This window comes from Peromyscus leucopus, chromosome 3 (genome assembly GCF_004664715.2).
Source record: "Peromyscus leucopus breed LL Stock chromosome 3, UCI_PerLeu_2.1, whole genome shotgun sequence".
NCBI lineage: Eukaryota > Metazoa > Chordata > Mammalia > Rodentia > Cricetidae > Peromyscus > Peromyscus leucopus.
This window is the reverse complement of record NC_051065.1, coordinates 64336921-64360181: the sequence shown is the minus strand read 5'-3', so window position 1 is coordinate 64360181 and position 23261 is coordinate 64336921. Positions and strand designations below refer to the sequence as shown.

Genomic DNA, 23261 nt, shown 5'->3' with positions numbered 1-23261 from the left:
GACAGTGCTGTGGCAGGCTGCACAGGGAACCTTGTCAATCATTAAGCATGCTCAAGGGGAGGGGCTGTGCATTCCCCTGAGCCTGGGGCAGGATGACGGGTTCAGTGGAATTCTAAAACCTCCTAGTGGGAATGTGAGTTCATCTTCCTGAGAGGACAGTGCTCATTTGGATGAACCAGTTATGACAGGTGAGACACTCAGACCACACATCCAGTGTGGGTGACCACTGAGTTCTTTACTCTCAGATCTGATCAGTCCTTGACTCAGGACAGATGGCTTCAGCAAGTGGGAGAATGCAGGCCCCTGGAGGCTGGTCATGTCTTATGCCTCAGTCTCAAGGACCCCCATGGGCATCATTTCTGAAGTTTTCTGTCCACCTTCTTCCTCATGTTCGCTGTGCTTTTCTGCTGGAATAACCCAGGTCCTCACCCCACAGTGTGTCACTGGGACCCTGTCTGGGCTACCTGCTGAATGTCTCAACGGCGGTGGCAGGAACACATTTGGTTGCAGGGAAGGTGATATCCTGGCCCCCGAATCCCTTGCATTTGACAGGAATGACTTAAGATCCTAAACCATATGCTTTTCCTCCCTGCCTCAAAGGGAATAGGACAAGCAGACAATGGGGCTGGGGGTGTAGCTGGCAGAGTGCTTTCCCAGCACACACGGGGTCCATTCCCAGTGCCACGTAAACGGAACCTGCTGGTATATGGCTGTGATCGCCACACTCTGGAGATGGAGGCAGGAGAGTCAGGACCTTAAGGCCATCCCCAAGGCCAGCCTGAGATACACAAGATGTAGTCTCTGAAAAACTAAATCCCAAAGAGTAAGTCACATGACCCAGGCATGTCCCTTTCAACATTCTGACATGACACTGACAACCACGACGTCCACGTCCACAAGCCACACACTGGGTACAAAAAGTCATTGAACACCAAGTTCCTAATGTTTTGAGTGAGTTTCTGATTTTGGGTGGAGCTTCCTTCCCTTGGTTGCATGCAGCCCATGGCTGCATGTGGACCACGCTTGGAACAAAGGCAGTGACTAACGCTTGCTCTCTTTTGCCTGCTGAAAGTCTCCCATCTCCATGGTCACAGCCTCTCACCTGCTGTCTCTCTCATGCCAAGGACTTCCATAGTTGCAACCATGGCTCCCTCCTGATTAGGACTCCGGTTGTTTCCATAGCTCACAGATAGTGTCTACACCTAAGTGTGAGACATGAGACCTTCTCAACCCTGATCTGGGGCCATGGCCCCAGCCACATGGCTCTCGCTTCCAGTCAGGGTTGTATGTTTTACATCTTTGCACCCTCTTTTCCCACCCAGAAGTCCCTTCTTCCTTCTCCTCTACAGTGTCCTCAATATTTGCTCCAAACTCCTCTGTAAGATTCTGACTGTGCATCCTTTTCTTGTGGCCATAGAAATAATGATAATAATGACATGTACTGACCCTGTTATGCCATGTGCTCGTGTGTGTCCTGTGTGCCACTCACTGTTCTGATCTTTTGCATGTAGCAGCTCATTTACTCTTTAAAGGGATCCCTCAAGGTGGGAATTACATTTATTTCATATTCATATTCTGTGAATAAATGGAGGTGCAGAACTGTAGGGGCCATGGCGGCTTTTACACCCAAGCAGCTCGGACACTGCCTGCTTCCAGTACAACTCAACTCCGTACTTCATTGCAGAGAAACAGGAGACCTCAGTATTCACCCTCAGCTGCACTTCCTAGCTCAGTAAGCTTACATGCATGCAAACATCCATCCATCCATGCAAACCACATGTGCACATGAAACAAACAAACAAAGAAATGGAAACCTCACCAAGACTGGGGAGAAAAGAGGAAGAAATGAGTTATCACTGTTTTTATAAATGTAGAGTAAGGTTATGCAAGTGTATATATATATATATGTAACAGTGTGAGTGTGCAGGTTTGCACTTGTGTGTCTGGATGTGTGTGACTGCACATGTGTGCACATTGTACACTGGTGCTGGTATACCCCTTGCTCCTTAAGTTTATCCTTCAGGTTTTTTTTTTGTACAATTAAAATCTCCCCCTCCCAACTTCCTCCCCATTTTGATTGCATCAGTGAGAGATTAGGAATGATTTAAACAAAACCAAAACCAACAGTGTGTAACACCAGTGGAGTATTTTACAGCACACACGTGAGTGCTCCATAGAGAGGAAGCGGCAGAGTGGTCTGAACACACAGTGACAACTGTGATTAATTTCCTCTTGCTTTAATAACCATGTTGCTAAAGTGTGACAGAACAGATGTTCTCTTGGAAACACCAGCTCCTCCACAGCACACTACAGTTGTCTGGAGGTTCAGCTCCCCATGAGGGCTAAGGGTGGGTGGGACAGGCCTGTGTGGATCAGGGGTCAGCCAAAGGCAGCATCGCCCCCACCAGGGGCTCCTCTCTATGCAAGGAAAACCAAAGAAGAGGCACCAGGCCAGAGGTGGTTCTGGGAAACCATGCTGGTGATCTAACAGAGACCTGCGCATCTGAATATCCCCATGGTCCTTGGCATGAAGGTGTGTCATGCATCTTGCCAAGAAATTGGCACACTTTGTGGGTCAGAAAAGGGCTAAAGGCTCAGGAGCCTCAAGAGAAGCCTTCTAGGAGGTCACCGTGTGCCTGAGGTTATCATTACATTGCCCTCTGTTGGGATGCCAACACCTTCACAGTTGTGGAAACCGTGCCCACCTCCAGCTGCACTGATAGGCACATGGGATGGCGGGTACAAAGGCATTTCCAGCTGTAAGATGGACCACTGACTTCAGAGAGATCATAAGAGCAGTTCTGGTATCAGAATTGTTAAACCAGACAGCCAGTGTCTAAGCAAGAAGACAGCTCTTGGTTCCTTCCCCACAGGCCATAGTCATAAGTCCCCTGGCAGCACTTAACTTTCAGGGATTGGTGAGGCAGAGAGGTGGGTGCTGATTCTGAGGGCTGGAGACAGGTCTCAGGGTCAGCCCCTTCAGCAGAGCCAGGGACATGTTTTTAGAGATGTTGCTGCCTTAAAGGAAGTCCTTTCAGCAAACTTCAAGCCAGAGTGGAATTTCAGATGGCTAGGGAGGGCCTAGAGGGAGTGTGCACATGGCCTGGAAGTCTGGAGTCCAAGGTCACAGCAGGACTGTATTCCAAGTGGCCCGTGGGAATCCTGGTGGTGGTGGCCAACACTCTGCCTTGCATACAGTTCCCTCCTAACCCTTTGCTGTCATAGCACATCTCTGCTCATGGCATGGCATGTCTCAGAGAGAGAGAGAGAGACAGAGAGACAGAGAGAGACAGAGAGACAAAGACAGAGACAGAGACAGACAGAGACAGAGGGCAGGCAAGGGTCCTCCTGTCCAGGCTAACATTTCCCTGGCCAGGCAAGTTTCCCCATCTTATTTTTTCTGTTTTGAAACCATGCTGGTGATCTAACAGAGACCTGCGCATCTGAATATCCCCATGGTCCTTGGCATGAAGGTGTGTCATGCATCCTGCCGTGCCTAGTAGAGTCCATCTTAGACCAGGTTTTCCACATCCAGTTCCACTGACCATGAAGACTGCCCATCCACACAGAAAATAAGAATTCTGTGTCCACACAAATCTTTGTTTGTCAGGAACTTTGGTCTGAGGGCTGAAGAGATGGTTCAGTGGTTAAGAGCACTTGCTGTTCATCCAGAGCACCTGGGTTCAACTCCCTGCACCCACATCATGGCTATAAATGTCTTCCCTCACTGTGGCTATAAATGGCTTCCCTCACTGTGGGCAACGTGTGTGAGTGACCAAAGGGCTGCCTCTGGGATACTGAGTCAGAGGTGTGGCGACAGAGACAACAGCATCATTAGTACAGCAGCATCAGCAACACCAGCATCCTTCTCATGAACACACCATCAAAACCATCAGGGACACGATGGCAGCGGCCATGTCACGGTCACTGCCATCACAACCGCCACCACCGGCAGTACCAACAACAGACTCTGCTCTGATTCTCAGATCATAAACAATTTGACCACAGGACCAACAAGATGGCTTAGCAGGCGAAGGCACCCGCTGCCAATCTTGACAAGACAAGTCCATTCCCCGGAAGTCAAACGGTAGAAGCAAAGGACCATTCCTGCAAGTCGTCCTGCATCCCGCCACACCCCACACCTCCAACACAAAATAAACACATCAAAATGGAATTTAAAAATTAAAAGCTAAACTTGGCTGCAACCCTACAAAGTCGGTGTCGTGAAACTGCGGGTCTCCGGCTGGCCAGCACTCCCTGGCTTGCACACGCCTCCCTCTCATCCCTTCGCTGTCACATGGCATCCCTGCCCACGCCACCTTCCTCCTGCTGCCTCTCTCCCTCCCATCTTGCCTGCCACTGACCAGTCCCTTCTCAGATGCTCACAGCATCGTCTCAGCTTTGTTTCTTGGTGCTGTGATAAAATACCCTGGCGAGCAGGCGCCAGGCCGACCGAGCTCCAGGAGTCCAATCGATGAGAGAGAGGAGGGATTCTACGAGCAAGGGACATTGAGGTCATGATGGGAAAACGTACAGAGACAACTAGCCAAACTAGTGGAAATGCATGAACTGTGGACCAATAGCTGAGGAGCCCCCATGGTCCTGGACTATCCCTCTGGATAGGCGAGACAGTTATTTAGCTTGAACTATTTAGGGGGGCCCCCAGGCAGTGGCTCATCCCTGGTGCATGAGCCAGCTTTTTGGAGCCTAGTGCCTATAGTGGGACACTTTGCACAGCCTGGGTGCGGGGAGAAGGGCCTTGGACCTGCCTTAACTGAATGTTTCAGGCTCTGCTGACTCCCCATGGGAGACCTTGCCTTGGAGGAGGTGGGAATGGGGATGGGTTGGGAGGGAAGGCTGGGGGGAGGGAGGAGAGGGGAATCTGGGGTTGGTATGTAAAATGAAGAGAAAATCTCTTAATAATAATAATACCCTGGCAAGAGCACCTTAAAGAAGAAAGGGATTATTTGAGTGACAGTTCCAGAGTCCTGACCCTCATTACAGGGAAGTCAAGGCAGCAGGATTGTAAGGCACCTGGTCACATGCATGGTCGAGAGTAGAGAGAAAAATTGCATGCATGCTTGTACCCAGCTCATGTGTTCTCCTTTTTATTCAGTCCAGGGTCTAGCCCATGAAATGGCACTGCCCACATTCAGGGTGGTCTTCCTACCACAATTAACCCAGTTAAGAAAACCCCTCACAGATGTGCTCACAGTTTAACCTGGTCTAGACAATCCCCCATGGAGACTCTTCTTCAACATGATTCTACTTTACGTAAAGTTGACAGTTAAAACCAGGGCTGCAGGTTTTCCCCAGACTGTGCCACACTGTACCTTCTCCCTTCTTCTTCTGAACTGTTCACAGGTCCTCAAAGCCCCACCACGAGGGAGAGAGAACCTGGCCTGAGCTGAGTCTCTAGGGACACATTGGTAACCTGCAGCCAGCCATCTTTCTTTAAGGGCCCCCCAATTTTTCCTATCCTAGACTCTGGGCTCCCTGAAGGCAGGGTCTCCCTCTGTGTTTCATCTTCGAGTGTCTAACATTAAATCTGATGTCTGACAGACAGAGGGTACCCCAGAAAGCTTCATCTAAGTCAGGGTTCCATTCTCTGTGGCCCCCAGGGAGTCAGATTCAGTCCAGGTGGTGATGCTTTACACAGGGAAACCCTTGCAAATAGGGAACTATGCAAACCCCAGGAGAGGTTTCTGTGAAGACAGATGTGCAGGGCTGCAGTGCCCTCTTGTGTCCAGGCTGTACCCAGGGCTTCCACAAGGAGGTCTGGAAGAGATTTCTGCAAAGATTAGTTTCCACTGTGCACAAGAGACGACACTTGCTTGTGCTCCCTGCACTCGTGGACCTCCGACATGTTCAGGGATGGGAAGACCTGGCTCTCATCCCACTCGCTGGTGCCATGGGATTCACTCTTTCATCTGTGAAATGGAGTGTGTGTGTTCTGGCTGCTGGGGAGGAAGAAGGTGAGCACTGGCTTTGTAGAGATGCTTTTCCAAGCCATTCCACACATGTTGATTCAGCCCTAAGTGTATCAGCAGCCTTGAGGCACATGTAGCATCTTGGCTCTGGTAGAGTTTGTGGGATGCAGTAGGAGAGCACCCTACTGTCGGTCCCCATAGGGGCATCACAGCACCCACAGGACAGAATGCCAGCCTTTTTTTTAAGTGTCCTCTCTCACCCCCTCGAGCCCTGCAGAGGCAGTGGTGTCCTGTCACCTCTCATCCCAGCTCTGTGTTCACTGTCCACACACGGAAGCTTCTCACAACAAGCTGGATGTCCGAGGGAGGGGAAGGTCATGACCTGCTTAGGGGAAGCATGGCAGCTGCAGAGGTGCCCCACCCCTCACCCCACTGAGAGGTCCACCAAGCAGGTCCTCACTCCTTCAGGAAGCTGGATTGCACTTGCCTTTGCAAGGTCACACGATCAATTACTTCAAGTGAATTTAATTTGTGTTAATGAAGAGAGAGATGCAGCAGGTCAGTGAGAAGAAATGCCAGCATCTTGAGTCAGCTGGCCAAATAGCCATGTTCCTGTTTAACTGGGGGACAAGGGGTCAGCTAACAACCAATGCAACCAGAGGATTGTGAGGTTCTGATTTTGGGGAAGCACAGAAGGGAAACGCAGTGGTCACTCAGTGATTCCTAGGTCCTCCGAGGCTTTCTTGTCATTGAGAGGAAAACCTGATTAAAAGGCAACACAATGTTGTGCTTGTTCTAAATAGGGAAGAATCCACTGGCTTTGCCCTAAGTTTCATCTTAAGAGACTTAAGAAAGAAAGAAAGAAAGAAAGAAAGAAAGAGAGAAAGGAAGGAAGGAAGGAAAGAAAAAGAAAGAAAGAAAGAATAAGACAGACAGGCAGACTTAAGGGCTTTACTTCAGTGGATCAGCATCCTTTCAGAATCTCTTTTTGGGGATTTATCTCAGTGGCCATGTGCTGAGCTATCATGCACAAGGTTCTAGGTTCAATGCCCAGCACCACAGAAGCCTTTTACTTTTTTTTTTATATACAGTCTCATGTAGGCCAGATTAGCCTATAACTTACTATGTAATAGAGAATGACCTTTAACTTCTCAGACTCCTTTTTACCCCAGTGCTGGGATCACAAGCATGAGCTATCATGCCCAGTCTTTTTAAAACTCCTGTCCAGTTCTCAGGGGCCCTGGGTTACCAGCGCATGTGGCTATCTCCATATGGCACATGGGGCCATTCCCAAATATGGTGGGCTATGTGCTTCCTACAGGCAAGGCTTCCCCCCTACATGCTCACAATACCACCACATAATTACCAAAGTTAACAGGGCACGCCGGAGCAATCACTTTCTGTTTGGGTTTGGTTGACTGTCCCTGTAACACTTTCACAGCCAAGGCTCACTGAAGAAGCCAGGTCTCACATGGCCACTCAGTATCCCAGCTCAGCACCAACTAGGATCTCATTGTAGCATTCTTCTATGACCTCATTTTTTTCAACCTTTATGAAGAAACTTTGCTCTCATTATTGCTAACATTCTAGCTCACTGAATCCACTCCTTGAATGAAAACACTTTCAGCTGTGTGTGCTCTCATTATTGCTAACATTCTCACTGAATCCACTCCTTGAATGAAAACACTTTCAGCTGTGTGTGGTGGCACATGCCTTTAATCACAGCATTTGGGAGGCAGAGGCAGGTGGATCTCAAACTATATGAGTTGGAGGCCAGCCTGGTCTACATAGTGAGTTCCAGGGCTGCCAGGGCTACGTAGTGGGACTTTATTTCAAAAAGGGATTAGAAGGGGTGGGGTGACATAGGTACAATAGTTTCCATACCCCCACCTCCCCATCATGCTGGCTCCACGCCACAGTCTTCCCTGTGAGATATCATCTCCTCACACCCAGGCCTGACTCCCACCCTAGTGGCACCCAGAGGTGGATGGATATCCTTATCACCGGGATGGACCAGCCATTCCATGCTGGGCTGTTCTGTGAGCTTGCCGACTCTGTCCCTGCCCAGCAAAGGCTTTAGAACTCAACTAGGAGAATCCAGGGGAAATGAGGGGAAGAAAAACAAGGGGAGGCAGGGGAGGGATGGAGAGAAAAGAGAAGAAGAGGAGATGAAGGCAAGGGAGGGGAGGATAAAAAGAAGGAAGAGCAGAACTGTAATTTCATCATCCCATGCTGTCTTAGTCAGGGTTTCTATTGCTGTGAAGAGATGTTTGCTGGGACGAAAGCTCTTTGGTCTGGGAGCATTGCCTCCTCATCCACATCACGAAGGTGGACTTTCTAAGTCATCACTGCCCCAGTGTCTTTTCCTGTTGCTAAGATACAACATCCAGACGACTGCAACTTAAGGGAAAACGGCTTATTCTGCCTCAAGTGGGATGTCAACAGTGGCGGGAACTTGAAGGAGCTGGTGTCCCATCACATCCACAGTCAGGAAGAGAGAGCAATGGATGCCTGAGCTGCTGCTCAGCTCCCTCTCTCTATTTGCACAGTCCAGAATCCCAGCCAGGGGATGGTGCCACCCACAGTGGGTGGGTTTTTCCCATATCAATTAATGTAACCAAGATAGCCCCCCATGAACAGTCTCACAGACATGCCTGAAGGCCCATATCCCAGGTGACCCTAGATTTTGTCAGGTCAGCCACTAAGAGTAACCACCACAACAATAGAGGAAGATGAACTTGGCATTGTCTTGGGTGCCTGGCAGTGGTCAAGTCTGCAAAACACACAGTTCAGTGAAATTTACCTGATAAATTTGAACTCATAGATGGACAGGTTTTGGACAATACTCAGAATCTATTTTAGGATCTCTGGGTGCATTTAGCTTTTCATGATTAAAACAAACATTGAAGCTTGAGACCAGAAGCATCGATGCCTGGAGGAAGAACCTGTGTGGATCTTGAGATGGCCCCTCCGGGGCCCTATAGAGGCAGTTGTTGAAGAGGTCATCACAGGTTCCTGCATGGCAAGGATTCTGGGCCATCCAAAGAAGTCCAGAAAGGACCCTCCAAAGAATTCCTGTCACTGGCATCTGCTTCTGGCTTCTGGTGATGAGCCCTGGTATATCAGGTACAGGAGCCTAGCAGATCGGCACTCACCACATGCATGTCACTTACTATATAGCGACACATAGTGATGGCACAGTTCTCAGTGCCTCATCATGTTGAGTGGAAAGTAATTCTCCAAAACTGGATCCACAAGCCAGGATCAGCAACAGTGTCCAAGCATGCCCAGAGGCCTACAGACACTTGGATGACTCACTCAGAACAAGGTCCATAATTATACATCTTGTAAGTGTGCTTTCATGAATAATAATAATTAAATTTCATAGACCATTTTATCATCTTACATTGTGAGGGGCAGATTTTATAGTACTCCCCCCTTCTCAGTGGCAGTGAATTGGCTTTGCTTCTAGGAAGTTCTAGGGTACAATTGTGATTTTAAAGATTTTATATTTATTTTTAATTGTGTGTGTCTATGTGTGGGTGTGTATGTGTACTTGAGTGCAATTCCCTTGGAAGCCAGAAGAAGGCGTCAGATACCAAGGATCTGCAGTTACAGGTGATTGTGAGCCACTCAACATGAGTGCTGGGAACTGAATTTGGGTCTTCTGGCAAGAGCCGTACATGCTCTTATCCAGTAGGCCATCTTCCAGCCCCCTACAACTGTGACATTGAACTAGGACTATACTGTTTCCTGTCACCCAGAAATCCACCGACAGAGTGTTCTAGTGCACAGGCTGTGGCTCTAAATGCTGGATTAAAGCCATAGATGCAATGAGACCTTACATACACCAAGGCTATGCATAAATGCAAGATGGATGTTCAAAAACACTAACAGAAGTATCTAGGTTGGGAGGGACATGCTGAGGAGGAAAGTGAATCAGGGTGAAGGGTAGAGAGAGCGAGTTGTGCCTCAAGAGGTGCCAAGTGGGTGTCTATCAGCAGAGATGAAGACGTGCATGTCTCCTGTGTCTACAAGGGGCTGACACAGTCTTGGGTACATCAATGGAATCCTGTCATGTTCTGGAATCAAGTCAACAAATATTCCACTTATTTCACCATTCCATGATGAGGCACTGATTGAACATTGATGTACGCTCAAAAAAGAGAAGCATTAGAGTCTCCCCTCTCCCCCAAAGGTGATGGCATTAGGGGAAGAATCTTTGGGGAGGTGATCAGGTTGTGAGCCAACTCTTACCAAGTACTCTGCTGTGGATATCACTCTATATAAATAAAACACTGATGGCCAGTGACCAGGCAGGAAGTATAGGCGGGACAAAGAGAGAGGAGAATTGGGGAAACAGGAAGAAGGAGGGAGAGACACTGCAGCCACCGCCAGGACAAGCAACATGTAAAGATGCCGGTAAGCCACCAGCCACGAGGCAAGGTATAGATTTATAAAAATGGGTTAAGTGAAGATATAAGAACAGTTAGCAAGAAGCCTGCCACGGCCATACAGTTTGTAAGCAATATAAGCCTCTGTGTTTACTTGTTTGGGTCTGAGCGGCTGTGGGACTGGCGGGTCACAGAGATTTGTCCTGACTGTGGGCAAGGCAGGAAAACTCTAGCTACAGTACTCATTCTGCCTTGATGTTGGACATTCAGCCTCCAAAGCTTGAGAGCACCAGAAGCCACCTGGTTTACAGTATTTTGTTATGGCAACCTGAATGTATACAGTCTACTGAAAGGCTGCTGGGTAGAGGCCCGTGAGACAGGTCCTGCCTCTGGGGGCAGAAAATGCTTCCAGAGCCCCGAGGATGGAGATAGACACCGTGGTTGAGGAGATTCAAGAGTTATGTCTCAGAGGTTTTATGTGACAGTGAGGATGACAAAGGGTTACAGGCATTACCATGTCTCCAGGCACTGCGTCCAGCGATGACTGGGGACAGAAGCACTGTTGTAGTTTGGCTTGAATTTCATGAATGCTGAAGCTGGTTAATAAAAGGCTATGGTTTTTACCACCAAGCCCTAATTGATAAGTCAGACATTTTCTATCCACCAAAAATTTATTATGTATTTATGAGTGTTTTGCCTGTACATATGTATGTATGCGCACCATGTGCAAGCCTCATGCCTGTGGAGTTTAGAAGAGGTCATCAGATGCCCTGGAAACTGGAGTTATGGATGGTTGTGAGCCTTGATGTGGGTGCTAGTGACCAAATCCAGGTCCTTGTTGAGGACCACAACAAGCGACTTTTTAAACTTCTGAATGATCTCTCTCTCTCTCTCTCTCTCTCTCTCTCTCTCTCTCTCTCTCTCTCTCTCTCTGTTTTTGTGATACAGGGTTGTCCCCTCCAAGTACCAAGCAGAGCCCAGGCCTGCTTATCTTCCAAGATCAGTGAGATGGGTCTAGGTTGGCCTCAGATTCTTCACACACCTGAAGTCGCCCTGGAGCTCCTGATCTAAGTGCTGGGATCCCAGGCAGCACCACCATGCCCAGCTCCACTGTTCTCCTAGCCATGCCCAGTAGGCCTTCTCTCTCTCTCTCTCTTTCTTTCTGTGCCTGGGCATTTCCCTATCAACTCTTGGCTCATTCTCTGCCTTGTCTTCTCCTAGTCTCTACAAACACTTTACATTTCTTGAATCTTGTGCCTCAGCTCTCCTTTTCTTGGAATTCTCAACTTTGTTGAGCCTTTGGAAACCCACAAGTTGCCTTCTCTATGGTCCTTGGTGATGCTCTGGTTCTTATTCTTCCCAAAGGAGAAGACTTTATGGGGCGAAGGAAGGTCTCATACAGACATCTTCCAGTGTAGTGAAATCTGTGATTCTTAGCACTCGGGAGGCTGAGGCAGGAGGATCATGAGTTTGAGATTTCCCTGGGCTACAGTGCAGGCTTTTACTGATGCACATTTAGCAACATCCAGCAATACCCAGGGTTTCCCCAGGAAACTGGTAAGCAATCACTGCCTAGTCAGTCTGTTCACTGCTGCTTTTGAACTTCAAACAGTCACTTCAGTAAAGCTGTTAGGCCAGCAGCTGGTTACTTCCTTTCCAGTGCTTGCTTTCTGGTCTGCAAGGTGGCACCTTCTGGATCTGGGGGTGGCTGCAGTCAGCCTTCCTGCAGGTGGTGGGGATGGACTTCAACTCCTCTCCCCAGGGCACCCTTCCCTCATGCTAATGAGGCCTTGCACCCCACTTCTCATAAGCATTGCTGGTCCTGGGCACTCTCATGTCCGGGTGTTTGTGTCCTCACGCTGGTTCCTGCAGATGCTGGCGTCAGCGCCCTGGGGTGGAGGTGATGAGGTGGCCTGTCACTCAGAGGTGAGGTAGCCTGAACACAGCTCCCTTCTGCTTGGGCTCACTGTCCACTCTAAAGGCTCCACAACCAGGTCTCCTGATGTGAGTGAGCACTGTGGGAGGTGGGGGCTTGGAAAAACTCCTAGCCCCACGACTCACGGTCAGCTCTAGCTCCTGGCCTTGGCCACCTCTACCCTGTCTGGTGTTTCAGAATTCAAATTCTGAAAGTCAACTACGCTGCTCTCTCACAGTCACCCCTTTCACCAAGGGTGCCAGGTATACCTGGCAGTGGCTTTCTCGTTTTGTGTTACTTACTCATATTCACCACCAAAATCCACTCGTGATTTGTGTCCCCCCTCCCCAGTGGTTCAGTGATACTATTTACCTTCCATTTCTATATTCCTTCTGTAAATATCCAGAAAATGGAAACATTGCTCCGGGGAAGTCATCTTGCATAGAAATACATAATGTGAAGCACACGGTAGTCATTCCAACCAGAAGCAAAGTTGGCAGAGATCCCACAGGCAAAGTGAATGGCAGTAAGAAAGCCTTTCTTACCACACCAAGCATTCCAGAAAGGAGAGGAATGGACATATTTTAAAGGTGCTCCTGCCAGACAGAATGCCACTGCTTTAAATGGACGTTTCAGGTGACACATGCAGACACCCTCTCATCTTGCAGGGAGGGAGGTATACAGTCACCAAGGGCCAGTACATCACACTGGTCCAGTAACGGGGAGGGCGCCAGTGGGATGCTGAATAGTTTCTTTACCACGGGAAACATCTGCTTCATGGTCACGAAGGAGTATAATGGTCTTGTTGGGTATGTCACTGGGGGCTGGGCTTCCATTATGGATGAGGGAGATAATCTGAACTATTCATCGATCTTCCACTGAGGACACAGCCTGCCTCAGGATTCCCCTCCCTACTCTTGGTATACACAGGCTCAAAGGGAATTGCTCCAAATGTTTGAGAGAGTGAGCAGATGTTCTCACAAACCCACTATCAATGCTCCAAGGAGCCTCAAGCCTGGTTTTAAACATCCACTTGGACAAATTCGAAATTAAAAAGGGCAGCCAAGGTTAATGCCTCAGAAACTCAGTGTGGGAGCCATCCAGAGGACAAAGTGGCTTACAGAACCAAACCATTCATGTTGATCGAGTGATTTATTTCTTTCATTTTTTGGTTTTTCGAGACAGGGTTTCTCTGTGTAGCTTTGCGCCTTTCCTGGAACTCACTTTGGAGACCAGGCTGGCCTCGAACTCACAGAGATCCGCCTGCCTCTGCCTCCTGAGTGCTGGGATTAAAGGCGTGCGCCACCACCGCCCGGCTGATCGAGTGATTTCTTAACAAAGCTTCAGTGTGTGTATGTGTGTGGGTACATGCATGTCACAGCATGTATGTGGAAGTTGGAGGAAGGCTGGGGTTGGTTCTCTCTTTCCACCAATCATATATCTGCATTCCAGGGACAGAACTCAGTTCTCAGGCTTGATGGCAAGGGCCTTTGCCTAGGGAGCCATTTTTGCCATCCCAACCATTTCTTTTTTAATCCTGCTTCTGGGAGCTGATCGCCTTGTACATGTCTGAAGATAATGGTACACCTTTATCAGTGAAGATGCAGGTTACCTATTATTTTCCAGCTCCGGGGCTACTCGTGAGTTATTAGCAAATGCTCGGGTATTCCTGCTTACATTGCTGATTTAGCACAGAGCAGGATGCTGGCTGCTGTGGCAAAACTCCTGAGAAAACCCACCTATAAAGAAGAAAGGTTGATTTTGGGTCATGGCTCCAGATTTCAGTTCACGGCCGCTGGGCTCCCTTGTGTTACAGCCTACAGGGAGCCCGAGCCTCAGGGTAGAAATGTGGCAGATCACAGCTTGTTGCCTCCTCACAGCAGCGGAGGAAGTGAAAGGGAGGTACCAGGGCTCTAGTGTCCCTTTTCAAGGGCATTCCCCCAATGGCCTAACTTCTTCCTTTAGTCCACACCCCTAAAGGTCCACCTCCCCACAGCTCTACAGGGTGCTAAGCAAGCCTTTAGTATAGGACCTTTGGGACCATTCGATATCCCAAGTGCAACATCCTGAGCCACTCTGGAGGAAGCTAGTGATGTCTGCTGCCTGATCCAAAAGCTGAGTGACAGACAGAAGCGACCATAGTCAGAAACCCTCAGGGGATGCTTAGGCTCATCATGCCTAGTTCTGTCTGCCTCTTCATGGCATGCTGCTTTCTTATCTCAAGGGACCACGATGCCTTAAGGGTTTCAGTCTGTAAGCATGGCCTGCCTCGCAGTGGGAATGAGTGGGTGAGGGCACAGCTCCCGGCTGCTATCCCAGATGAACTGGAATGCGAAGCTTCCATTTTTTAAAGGAAGTATCCATTTGTTCTCAAGGGATGATCACCTCAAATGTGATAGACACATGCCATGTGGCTGCCATCTCCTCCCTCATTATGGTATGCGGCAGACATCACAAATCAATCCCTCATGACATTTGTTTTCACTGAGCCTATACTTGGCCTAGAATCCCACTCATTTTTTTCAGCCCTACAGTCAGCAGCTTCTCTCAGGGGCTGGTCTCCTGATCCCTGTTTTATTATTTTTGCTTACTAACTATTATTATTATTATTATTATTATTATTATTAGAATGTGTGTTGTGCTCATGTGTATGGGCATATTGCATAATTGGAAGCCAGAGGTTGACACGGGTGGCCATTCTCAATTACTTTCCACCTTATTTTTGAAACTTGCTCTGTAGACCAAGCTGGCCTCGAACTCAGAGATCCTCCTGCCTCTGCCTCTGGAACACTGGGATTAAGGGCATGCACCACCACCACCCAGCCTATTTCTTTTTCTTAATGTAATCTATTTGTACCCTTTGGTCCCTTACTCTATATCTAACACCAAGATCTATTCCCTTATTTGGCTACTTCCTCCTCCTAAGGCTGACCACCAAGGTCTAGCTATCAAAGTATTGAAATCCAGCAACCCAAACCCCCTTTGGGTCACCTAATTAACATGCCCAATTAAAATTAAACACTTCATCCTAACATGCGGTTTCCCCTTTTATGTTTATAAACTGCCATTTGCCTATGGGCCAGATTGTAGCCTGGTTATCACTGACTTAACAGCTAATGTCCACACACAAGTGAATTAATATCATATTTCTCTTTCTGGGTTACCTCACTTGAGATGATTTTTTTTTTCTAGTTCCACTCATTTGCCTGTGGTAACAGGTTATGGAATCCCATAGGGGACAAACTCATGAGGTGGGCATTGATTCCCCCCCAAATGGACCTGAACTTGTTCAGGTCTAGAAAGTGATATCACATATTGTAGTGCCACGGTCTGGATACCCTTAGTCACCAACAGAGATGGGAAACTGAGTTCCTATTGTAGGCACCTGTCCGAGAAGCACAGGAGTTGGGGGCTTGGCACAGGAAGCTTCGGGGCACTAATGTGTTTTAGAAAGCCTGTACCAGGATCACCTTCATCTTGGAAGAATGTAGGGGGCCTCAGCTTTTCAGGGTTTTAGGTGACATCAGTCAAGAGAGTATGTTTCTGAGCTCTGCAGGAGCCAGCAGGCTCCTAAGACACCGCCATACAAAATCACCCCCTCTACCTATGACTGCCAGGACTATCATTTTAGCCAGAGAGGGGCCTGCTCTTCATCTCAGCCCCCTCCATTAGCACAGGTTCCTTCTCTTGAGGGGATCTCAGTAGGTCTAGTTTTCTGAGACTTCTTTGCATAGGACCATATTGATTGCTTATCTTCTAATGGGCTCAATCTTTTCAACAGACAAGAACAACACGCAAAGACATTTTCTGCATCCACTGGTTCAGTGTTCTGGTTGGCGTGATACAAACTCTTGCACACGGGCCCGCGAGAACGCTCAGCGGATAAAGGTGCTTGCCATTAGCCTGACAACCTGAGTTCTAGTCCTAGAACTCACGTGGTGGAAGGAGAGAATCGACTCCTAAAAGTTATCCTCTGACCGCAACCTGTGCACCACAGCACACATGTGCACATGGGTACACACACACACACACACACACACACACACACACACACACTCACATGTAAAGACCACTTGTGTGCTTGGGATCAACGAGTTGGGCCCTAAGAACTTGTATTTTGTATTTCTGTGGCTGTTATAACCCCAATCCTCGATACTGGAAAATTGAATCTTGGGATTGTTTTGTCGTTTTTAAAGACAGCACAGGCACAGTTATGTGCTAGGTACCCCAAGTAGCTCACAGCCTACTGTTCTTTTATGGACAATGGGAGGTGAGATATAGGTCAACACAGAGACCTCCCTGCCCCCATGAGCTTTAGTCTTTGCAAGAAGATGCGGTGAACGCAGTCATGAGTAGTGTCCCCGATCCTGCGGTCCGCCATGTTCCCATCATACCCATTTTGTCCTGTCTGTGCCCCGGCCCGCAGACCTCAGCATCCACCCGAGACAGGTGCGGGGTGGCAGCCACTCACCTTCACACTTGAGCAGGAAGTAGTCCATGCTGTGGCTGAAGGAGGCACTGAAGTAGGTGCAGTTCTCTACGAGGTCGCAGGACAGGCACTGCCTGTTGAAGTCATCCACTGTGTTGGCACTGGAGGAGCAAAGAGCCGGTGAGAACAGCGGCAGGGAAGGAGTGATCACAGACATCCAGCCCTGAACTCCCCAGCAGGGACCTCTCCTCTGAGACGACCCCGTCACTCCTGCGGCCAACCCCTTAAGCTCCACTCCCATCAACACTCTCTTCGGTACTTAACTCCACTCCCTAGAAGCCTCCCTAACCCATACTTCCTCCAGACTCTGGAGACCTCTCAGTTCTTCCAGTCCTGGATGGCAGCTGTCTGACCATCAGTAAAACTGCAGGCTAGGTGTGACCAAGGTGTGGAGACTGCATTTAGGGATGCCATTGCCCAGCCTGGTCATGGGTACTATCACATGGTCATGGTTACCATTCATCATCTGGTGGGGGTCACAGTTACTGTCAGCTGGTGCTGTCATGGGTACCTTCACCTGGTGGTATTGTGGGCACTAATACCTAATGAAGACTCGGGTGCCATCACTTTGAATAATCATGGGTGTCTACAGTGGTCATGGGCATGATCACAGGGAACTTTCTACCCATGTGAGTGACTCTCTGAACAGGCGATTGGCCATCTGGGAACAGTGGAGAGAGTTCTACATTCATTGAGTGCCAAGTGCAATAGGAAGGAGCTCTGGGAATGTCAAGGAACTAGTTTCGAATGCTTCCAGAGCCCAGTTCTCCTGACAGCAGAAGGCTGGTGATGCTGCTTCTTGCTTGAGGATGAGGGGAGTGAGAGACACCGACTGAAGACGCCACCTGGGACCACCTTGGTCAGGTTTAATCTAGATCAGGAAGTTGCTGTCTTCACATGGCACTGGGAAAGTGCCTCTCTGAGCATAGCTCCCAGCGTGGAGCTTTTCTTCCTGAGAATGAAGATGTCATGGGAGAGAGAGGCTACGGGTTACAGGGGAGGGGCACCTGCTGCCTTCCTGCTTTTTATACACTGGGTAGCCTGGTGTTCATGATGGAAGCCTGTAGTGGTAAACAGTCTGCAGAGAGAAGCAGGTCCGTGATAGCAGGGCCCTTCCCACTCCTGGCAGCCTTGTACTCAGCATGGAGTCCACTGGCTGGAGGGGAGACCTCTGTGTGCTGGGGGCTTCTCTAGCTGCTCTGGTCCACACTGCCCAAGCCCACTTCCAGTGGCCACTGTATACTCAGGGAGCAGCCAGCTGCAGCTAGTTAGAAGTGTCTGGAAACATCCACCGTTCCTCCTTTCCTCTAGATTTGTAGGAACCAAGTTTACCTCAGAACAAAGCCCTCTCACGTGACCCCAGTAAGGGGTCGTTAACAGGATGAACTGCTGAAAGGGTGGTTTTAGATCTGGTCCCTTGCTGGGTTCCTAGCATGTCCACTCATTTCATACATTATTTGAGGTCATGGAACTTGGGCCATGACCTCACACAGCCAGCCAGCATGCAGCTTGAAGGGACCTGGCAAAGCCAGCCTCCTCTCCACTCAGTCACTGGTCCATTCCCAAACCAGATGCAGCTGTCCTCAAAACACACAGATGAGGGCGGTCTGCCAAGGTAACACTTGACTATAGGAGCAAGACAGGCGGAGTTCTTCAAGAGGAGAAAAGAAGTGTGTGTGTGTGTGTGTGTGTGTGTGTGTGTGTGTGTGTGTGTGTGTGTGTACCAATTTGGCCAAAGCAGGAACAAGACTTGAGGCCTTGGGTCTGGTGGCTTCTGCACTTTTTACTCTCCACGGCTTTCTAGGTACTCAGCTGCCCTTGTTGCCTCCCATCTGCCGCGGAGCTGTGATCCTGTGAGGCCAGGAGGCCCCCGCTGGCCTGGGACTCAGTTACCTGTAAAGTTGTCGTCTCCGTGGCAGGTCCTCCGTGCTCAGGAAATAGCTGTGGAGATGGGGAAGGCATACATGGTTAGCTCGCCCCAGGGCACATTTGCAGGCCACCAGCCCCACCCTAGCATCTTCACAGTGCCTCTCAGGGACCGTGGCCTATAGAACGAGCAATGCTCATGTTAGGTCTGGCCACACTCATGACCACAGCAGGGGAAGGTCAGGTGCTATAGGCAGAGGGACACATTGTCAGCATCAGGTATCTCCTGCGCCCATCCTGGCCCCAGAGCTCTTGGTCCTGATGCAGCAGTGAGGGCAGTGGCAGTATACACCTAGATGTGAACATGTGGGTCTGCTTACAGATTAGTAAACTCCTGATGGACAAGGACTAGAGGAGACTTTATATGATCCCATAAAACCTGGTCTGCTGGTTTTCTCCTAAGCCTGAGAGTGCCCCCTGGGTGAGCAGTGAGGCAGAGCAGCATCAGGTGCAGGGCTGGGCCTGGACTCCTATACAGTGAAATCTGGCTACCCCGTTAGCCACTGAACAATCCAGAGAAAGCAACTTAACTTTTTTGCATCTTGGTATTTATTTTTATTTCATGTGTGCATGTGCACATAGGTGCCTGCTTGTGTGTATGCAGGTGTATGTGTACACAGGCGCACATGTGTGCACTTGCCTGTAGAGGCCACAGGCTGACCTTGGGGATCATTCTTCAGGAGCCATCCATCTGGTTTCTTCTGAGACAGGATCTCTCATTGGCTCACTGATTAGACGAGACTTGTTGACCAGAAAGCTCCAGGGCCCCACTTCCCCAGCACTGGGGTTACAAGCACATGCCACCATGCCCGGCATTTGATGGGGGTCCCGGGGACTGAACTCAGGTCCTTATGCTTGCACAGTGAGTACTTTAACAATGGAACCGTCTTCCCAGCACATGTTTTAGTTTGTCTTTAAATGGGCAAGCATACCTATCCTAACATATAACCATAGTATTAGTGAGATCGTGCTGGGGATGCCCTCAGCCTGTGCCCCAGTCTACGGAGACTCAGTAAAACAGCTGTTACAGAGCAACAATCTCTGTGATCCATGTCGCCTCACTGGTCTGTGGAAGCTTCCCTCTGTCATGATGCCTTGTAGCTTTGGAAGTTGGCTGAGTCAGTATCTGGGCTCACCATGAAGCCAGGGGTGAGTGCTATGATCTACAAGGGCAGAGGAGGCCTCCTGAGCTGGGTTCTCCCTCTTCCAGTATATTTGACTAAAAACAAGTGGATCTGCTAGCAGTAAGAGACAGCTCCTGGGACCCAGCCCCTGGTTCTAACTTACATCTTATTCCGCTTCTCATCATAGGACAGGATCTTGGTCACATCCCAGTCCCCGGAGGTGATGGACTGGATGTTGTCATTGCTGCTGTTGGGCTGAAATACAGACAAGATGTCAGGTAGGAGACACTGGGCTCCAGCTTTGGTGCCTCATTCTGGAGCCTGTCAAAATGGGTCCATATCCACCCCTTCCTGCTTCTCTTCGGTGTGGCCTGGCTTGAATTCAGCAATCTCTGTGATGCTCACTCCCTGACCTGAACGTCACTGATGGCAGTATCACATGGCCCCTCTGTAGGGCTTGTTCCTGGTACCTCATCCCACATTCTACAGATACATACCTAAGGCCAATGCACTTGTAAATTTAATGTTTGTGTTAGGACCCAGGATGGAGCAAAGAGAGTGTGTAGGGGAAAGGATAAAATCAGGCAAAATCAGGAAGGAGTTGGGAGGAAGGAACTCAGTGTAGTTCTTCTGGCTGTCTCTGTATTTCTTCCCAGGGTCCAGGTGCCACAGGGACAGACTGTGACTTCTGCTCAGCTAGCATACTTCTCAAGTGTCTCCCAGAGCCCTGTACTGTAGTCACACAGGACCTGCCATCATAGCTCCAGGTGCAAGCAGCATTTGAATTTTCAGCCGGGATGCTGAGGTGCAGCTGTGTGTGGCTGTTCTGAATGGTATATGCTCTGGGGAGCCAGTGTGGAGGGGATGGAGCCTAACTCAGGTGATGGAGGCCAATACTTGGGACTGCTGACCTAGGAGCAGGCTGTACGTGTGTGTGCGCGCGTGTGTGCGTGTGTGTGTGTGTGTGTGTGTGTGTGTGTGTGTGTGTGTGTACCTGAGTGTAGATGTGGATTCAGGAAGGCAGTGCAGCCTCAGGCAGTCCTCAGCTTGGAAGCAGAGGCCAGAACAAGAGTGTGGGTGTCTAGAGCAAGGTGGGAACCACTTTCTGATGGATGCAAAGGGGTTCTCAGCAATTTCTGATCATCTGCAACAATTTAGAAACTGGGGCTGAATGCAAACATCAAAAAAAAAAAAATTAAATCTTGCTTGAAACAGCCCCAGTGAGAATGTAAACGAAACAAATGAAGTTTTGGATATCCTGTAAGTTATGTGATTGAGAGGCTAGAAAACAGAAATGCCTGCCTAAGCTGGGAGTAGCCATCATTCCCACCCAAGGCATTTCTGGGCCCTTCTCTCCTCCCTTCCAGATATTCCTTGAGGGGATGGCCCTGTGGCCTTTCTTCTGGGTCCACACCACATACATGCGCCTCCCACTTCCTACCCACAGTGTTTCCGAACAGCCTTCTTCCCAATTACATTCTATACACTTGCCCTCATTCTTGGTCACCTCAGTCAGCTTTAAAATAAAACCAGCACACAGAGGATGGGGTTGGTGACACAGAGTGCCAAGCACATGCTGGTCCCTCCCATCATCTCTTTGGGGATAGAGGTCTCAAAACTCAGTGTCCAGGCAGCTCTTCCGGCAGCGGCGACAGTGCATGCAGACAGGCATTCACCAGATATCCACTTTCCTGCTCAGCAACACCTATCCTAAGCTGCCTGACAAGAACAGGTGAATCCGAGTGGCAGCGACGCTATCATTAAGGTCAGATATGCCTCTGGCTCAGGGTAGAGGCAGTACTGGGGTTAGAGGGAGAATCATAAAAGACTTGGAGCTGAAGGTGGTCTTGAGGGAAGGGAAAGTGTCAGGACGGACAGACAGGTACTCAGCAGTCATCTTGACTCCTCATTGCTACCTACTAGTGAGTTCCTGTATCCATCTGCTGTTGCTAGTTGTGTCATATTCCATGTTCATGTTCTTGAGTATCAGTAGAAAATTTAGACTCCAGTCACTGCCCCTCTCAGAGCCTCTGCACTTAGACAAACGCCATGCTTCCCTCACCCTTGGAATCCATCCGTGAACATCAACCTCCCGAGGCTCCTTGAGGTCCTGGGAAGGGTGAGTGTGCTCCCCCTGAGGGCAGGACCCCAATAGTACAGCAGCGCAGAAAGCAGGGGGTCTTACCTGGGATGACGACACGGTGATGTGGTAGAATTTCCCCCGTCCCCCTTGCGGGATCGCTCTGACAAAGAAAAACTTCCGGCCATCCTTGGAGAACACAGGCTCTTCGTTCTGTGGACAAAGGTGATAAGCCCATCAACACAAACCTGTGTGGGAGCATGAAGGGTGAGTGGGGAGAGGGCGCCCTCAGGTACTCCACGTGTGATTTCTAATGACAGAGGGAGCTGTGGGGGTCTGGGGGTCTGTGTGGGACCTCCACTCTCTTTGGGACTAGAGAGTCAGATCTTTGGTTTTCTAAACGCAGAGGGAGAAAGGGGCACCTAAATTCGCAGACTAGGGCTGGAGACGGCTCAGCCGTGCAAGCATGAGGACCTGGGTTCAGATCCCCAGAACCATGTGAAAAGCAGGGAGTGGCAGCAAGGGTCTGTAACCCTAGTGCTGTGGAGCAGAGACAGGTGGATCCCCTGAGTTTATTGGCCAGTCAGCCTAATGCACTTGGTCAGCTCCAGGATCAGGGAAGGGATCCTATCTTAAAAAATAAGGTTGAGAGCATCTGAGGAAGATACCTGATGTCAGCCTCTGGCCTCCACATGCACATACACATATATGTTTGTGCATACTACACAAACATGTACATGTATCTCTCTCTCTCTCTCTCTCTCTCTCTCTCTCTCTCTTTCACACACACACACACACACACACACACACACACACACACACACACACACACACACAGTTGCAAATACATATCCCAAGGGCAGAGGTAGATAACACTGTTACACACAGTATGCAAAGATCAGTGAAGAAATGGGCTTGTGCACACATCAAACACACCTCATGAGTGGGAACCAGGCCCAGGGACACATTGGACTTCAAGAGCTGCTGTGAAAGCCGTGAGCATGCAAAGCTGCTGTACTGACTTTCATCATACACCAGCCCAAAGGCAGCTGGGGAGAATAGTCACAGACCGCACTTTTCCCTCTTCTAATCCTGTCTTCTATTCTTTTCTTTAATAAAATCTCTCACACTGATTCACCCATTGAGGAGGCAGTCAAATGGACCAGTTGTATCTATTTTAAAATGCAGACAGCAGAAAGAGCCCTTATGGACCCAGCTCTCACTAGGGACATCCCGAAGAGGCAGGTGCTAGATGGTGCATCCGTCTGAACAACAGTCACTTCCCTCTGAAATCAACCCTGGAGTCAGGGCTACCAACTGGATAAGACTTGAGGGGTATCCTGTTACCATGCTCTATTCCTGGCACCCCAACAGCTGACCAGGCAGGTACTTACGGCTCTTCA

At 49.4% G+C, this 23261-nt stretch overlaps 1 protein-coding gene across 4 annotated transcripts in view; it reads right to left on the bottom strand.

Annotated features, from left to right (window-relative positions):
• Positions 1-23261, bottom strand: part of Dpp6 (dipeptidyl peptidase like 6) — an 876452-nt gene that overhangs the window by 40173 nt on the left and 813018 nt on the right. For all 4 annotated transcript variants that reach the window (XM_037204345.1, XM_037204347.1, XM_037204344.1 and 1 more), the window contains exons 13-16: positions 21964-22071; positions 19942-20033; positions 18622-18669; positions 16711-16829 (exon numbers count right to left, since the gene is read on the bottom strand). In XM_037204345.1, coding sequence (XP_037060240.1) covers positions 16711-16829; positions 18622-18669; positions 19942-20033; positions 21964-22071 — 367 coding nt within the window. The remainder of the gene's footprint in view (positions 1-16710; positions 16830-18621; positions 18670-19941; positions 20034-21963; positions 22072-23261) is intronic.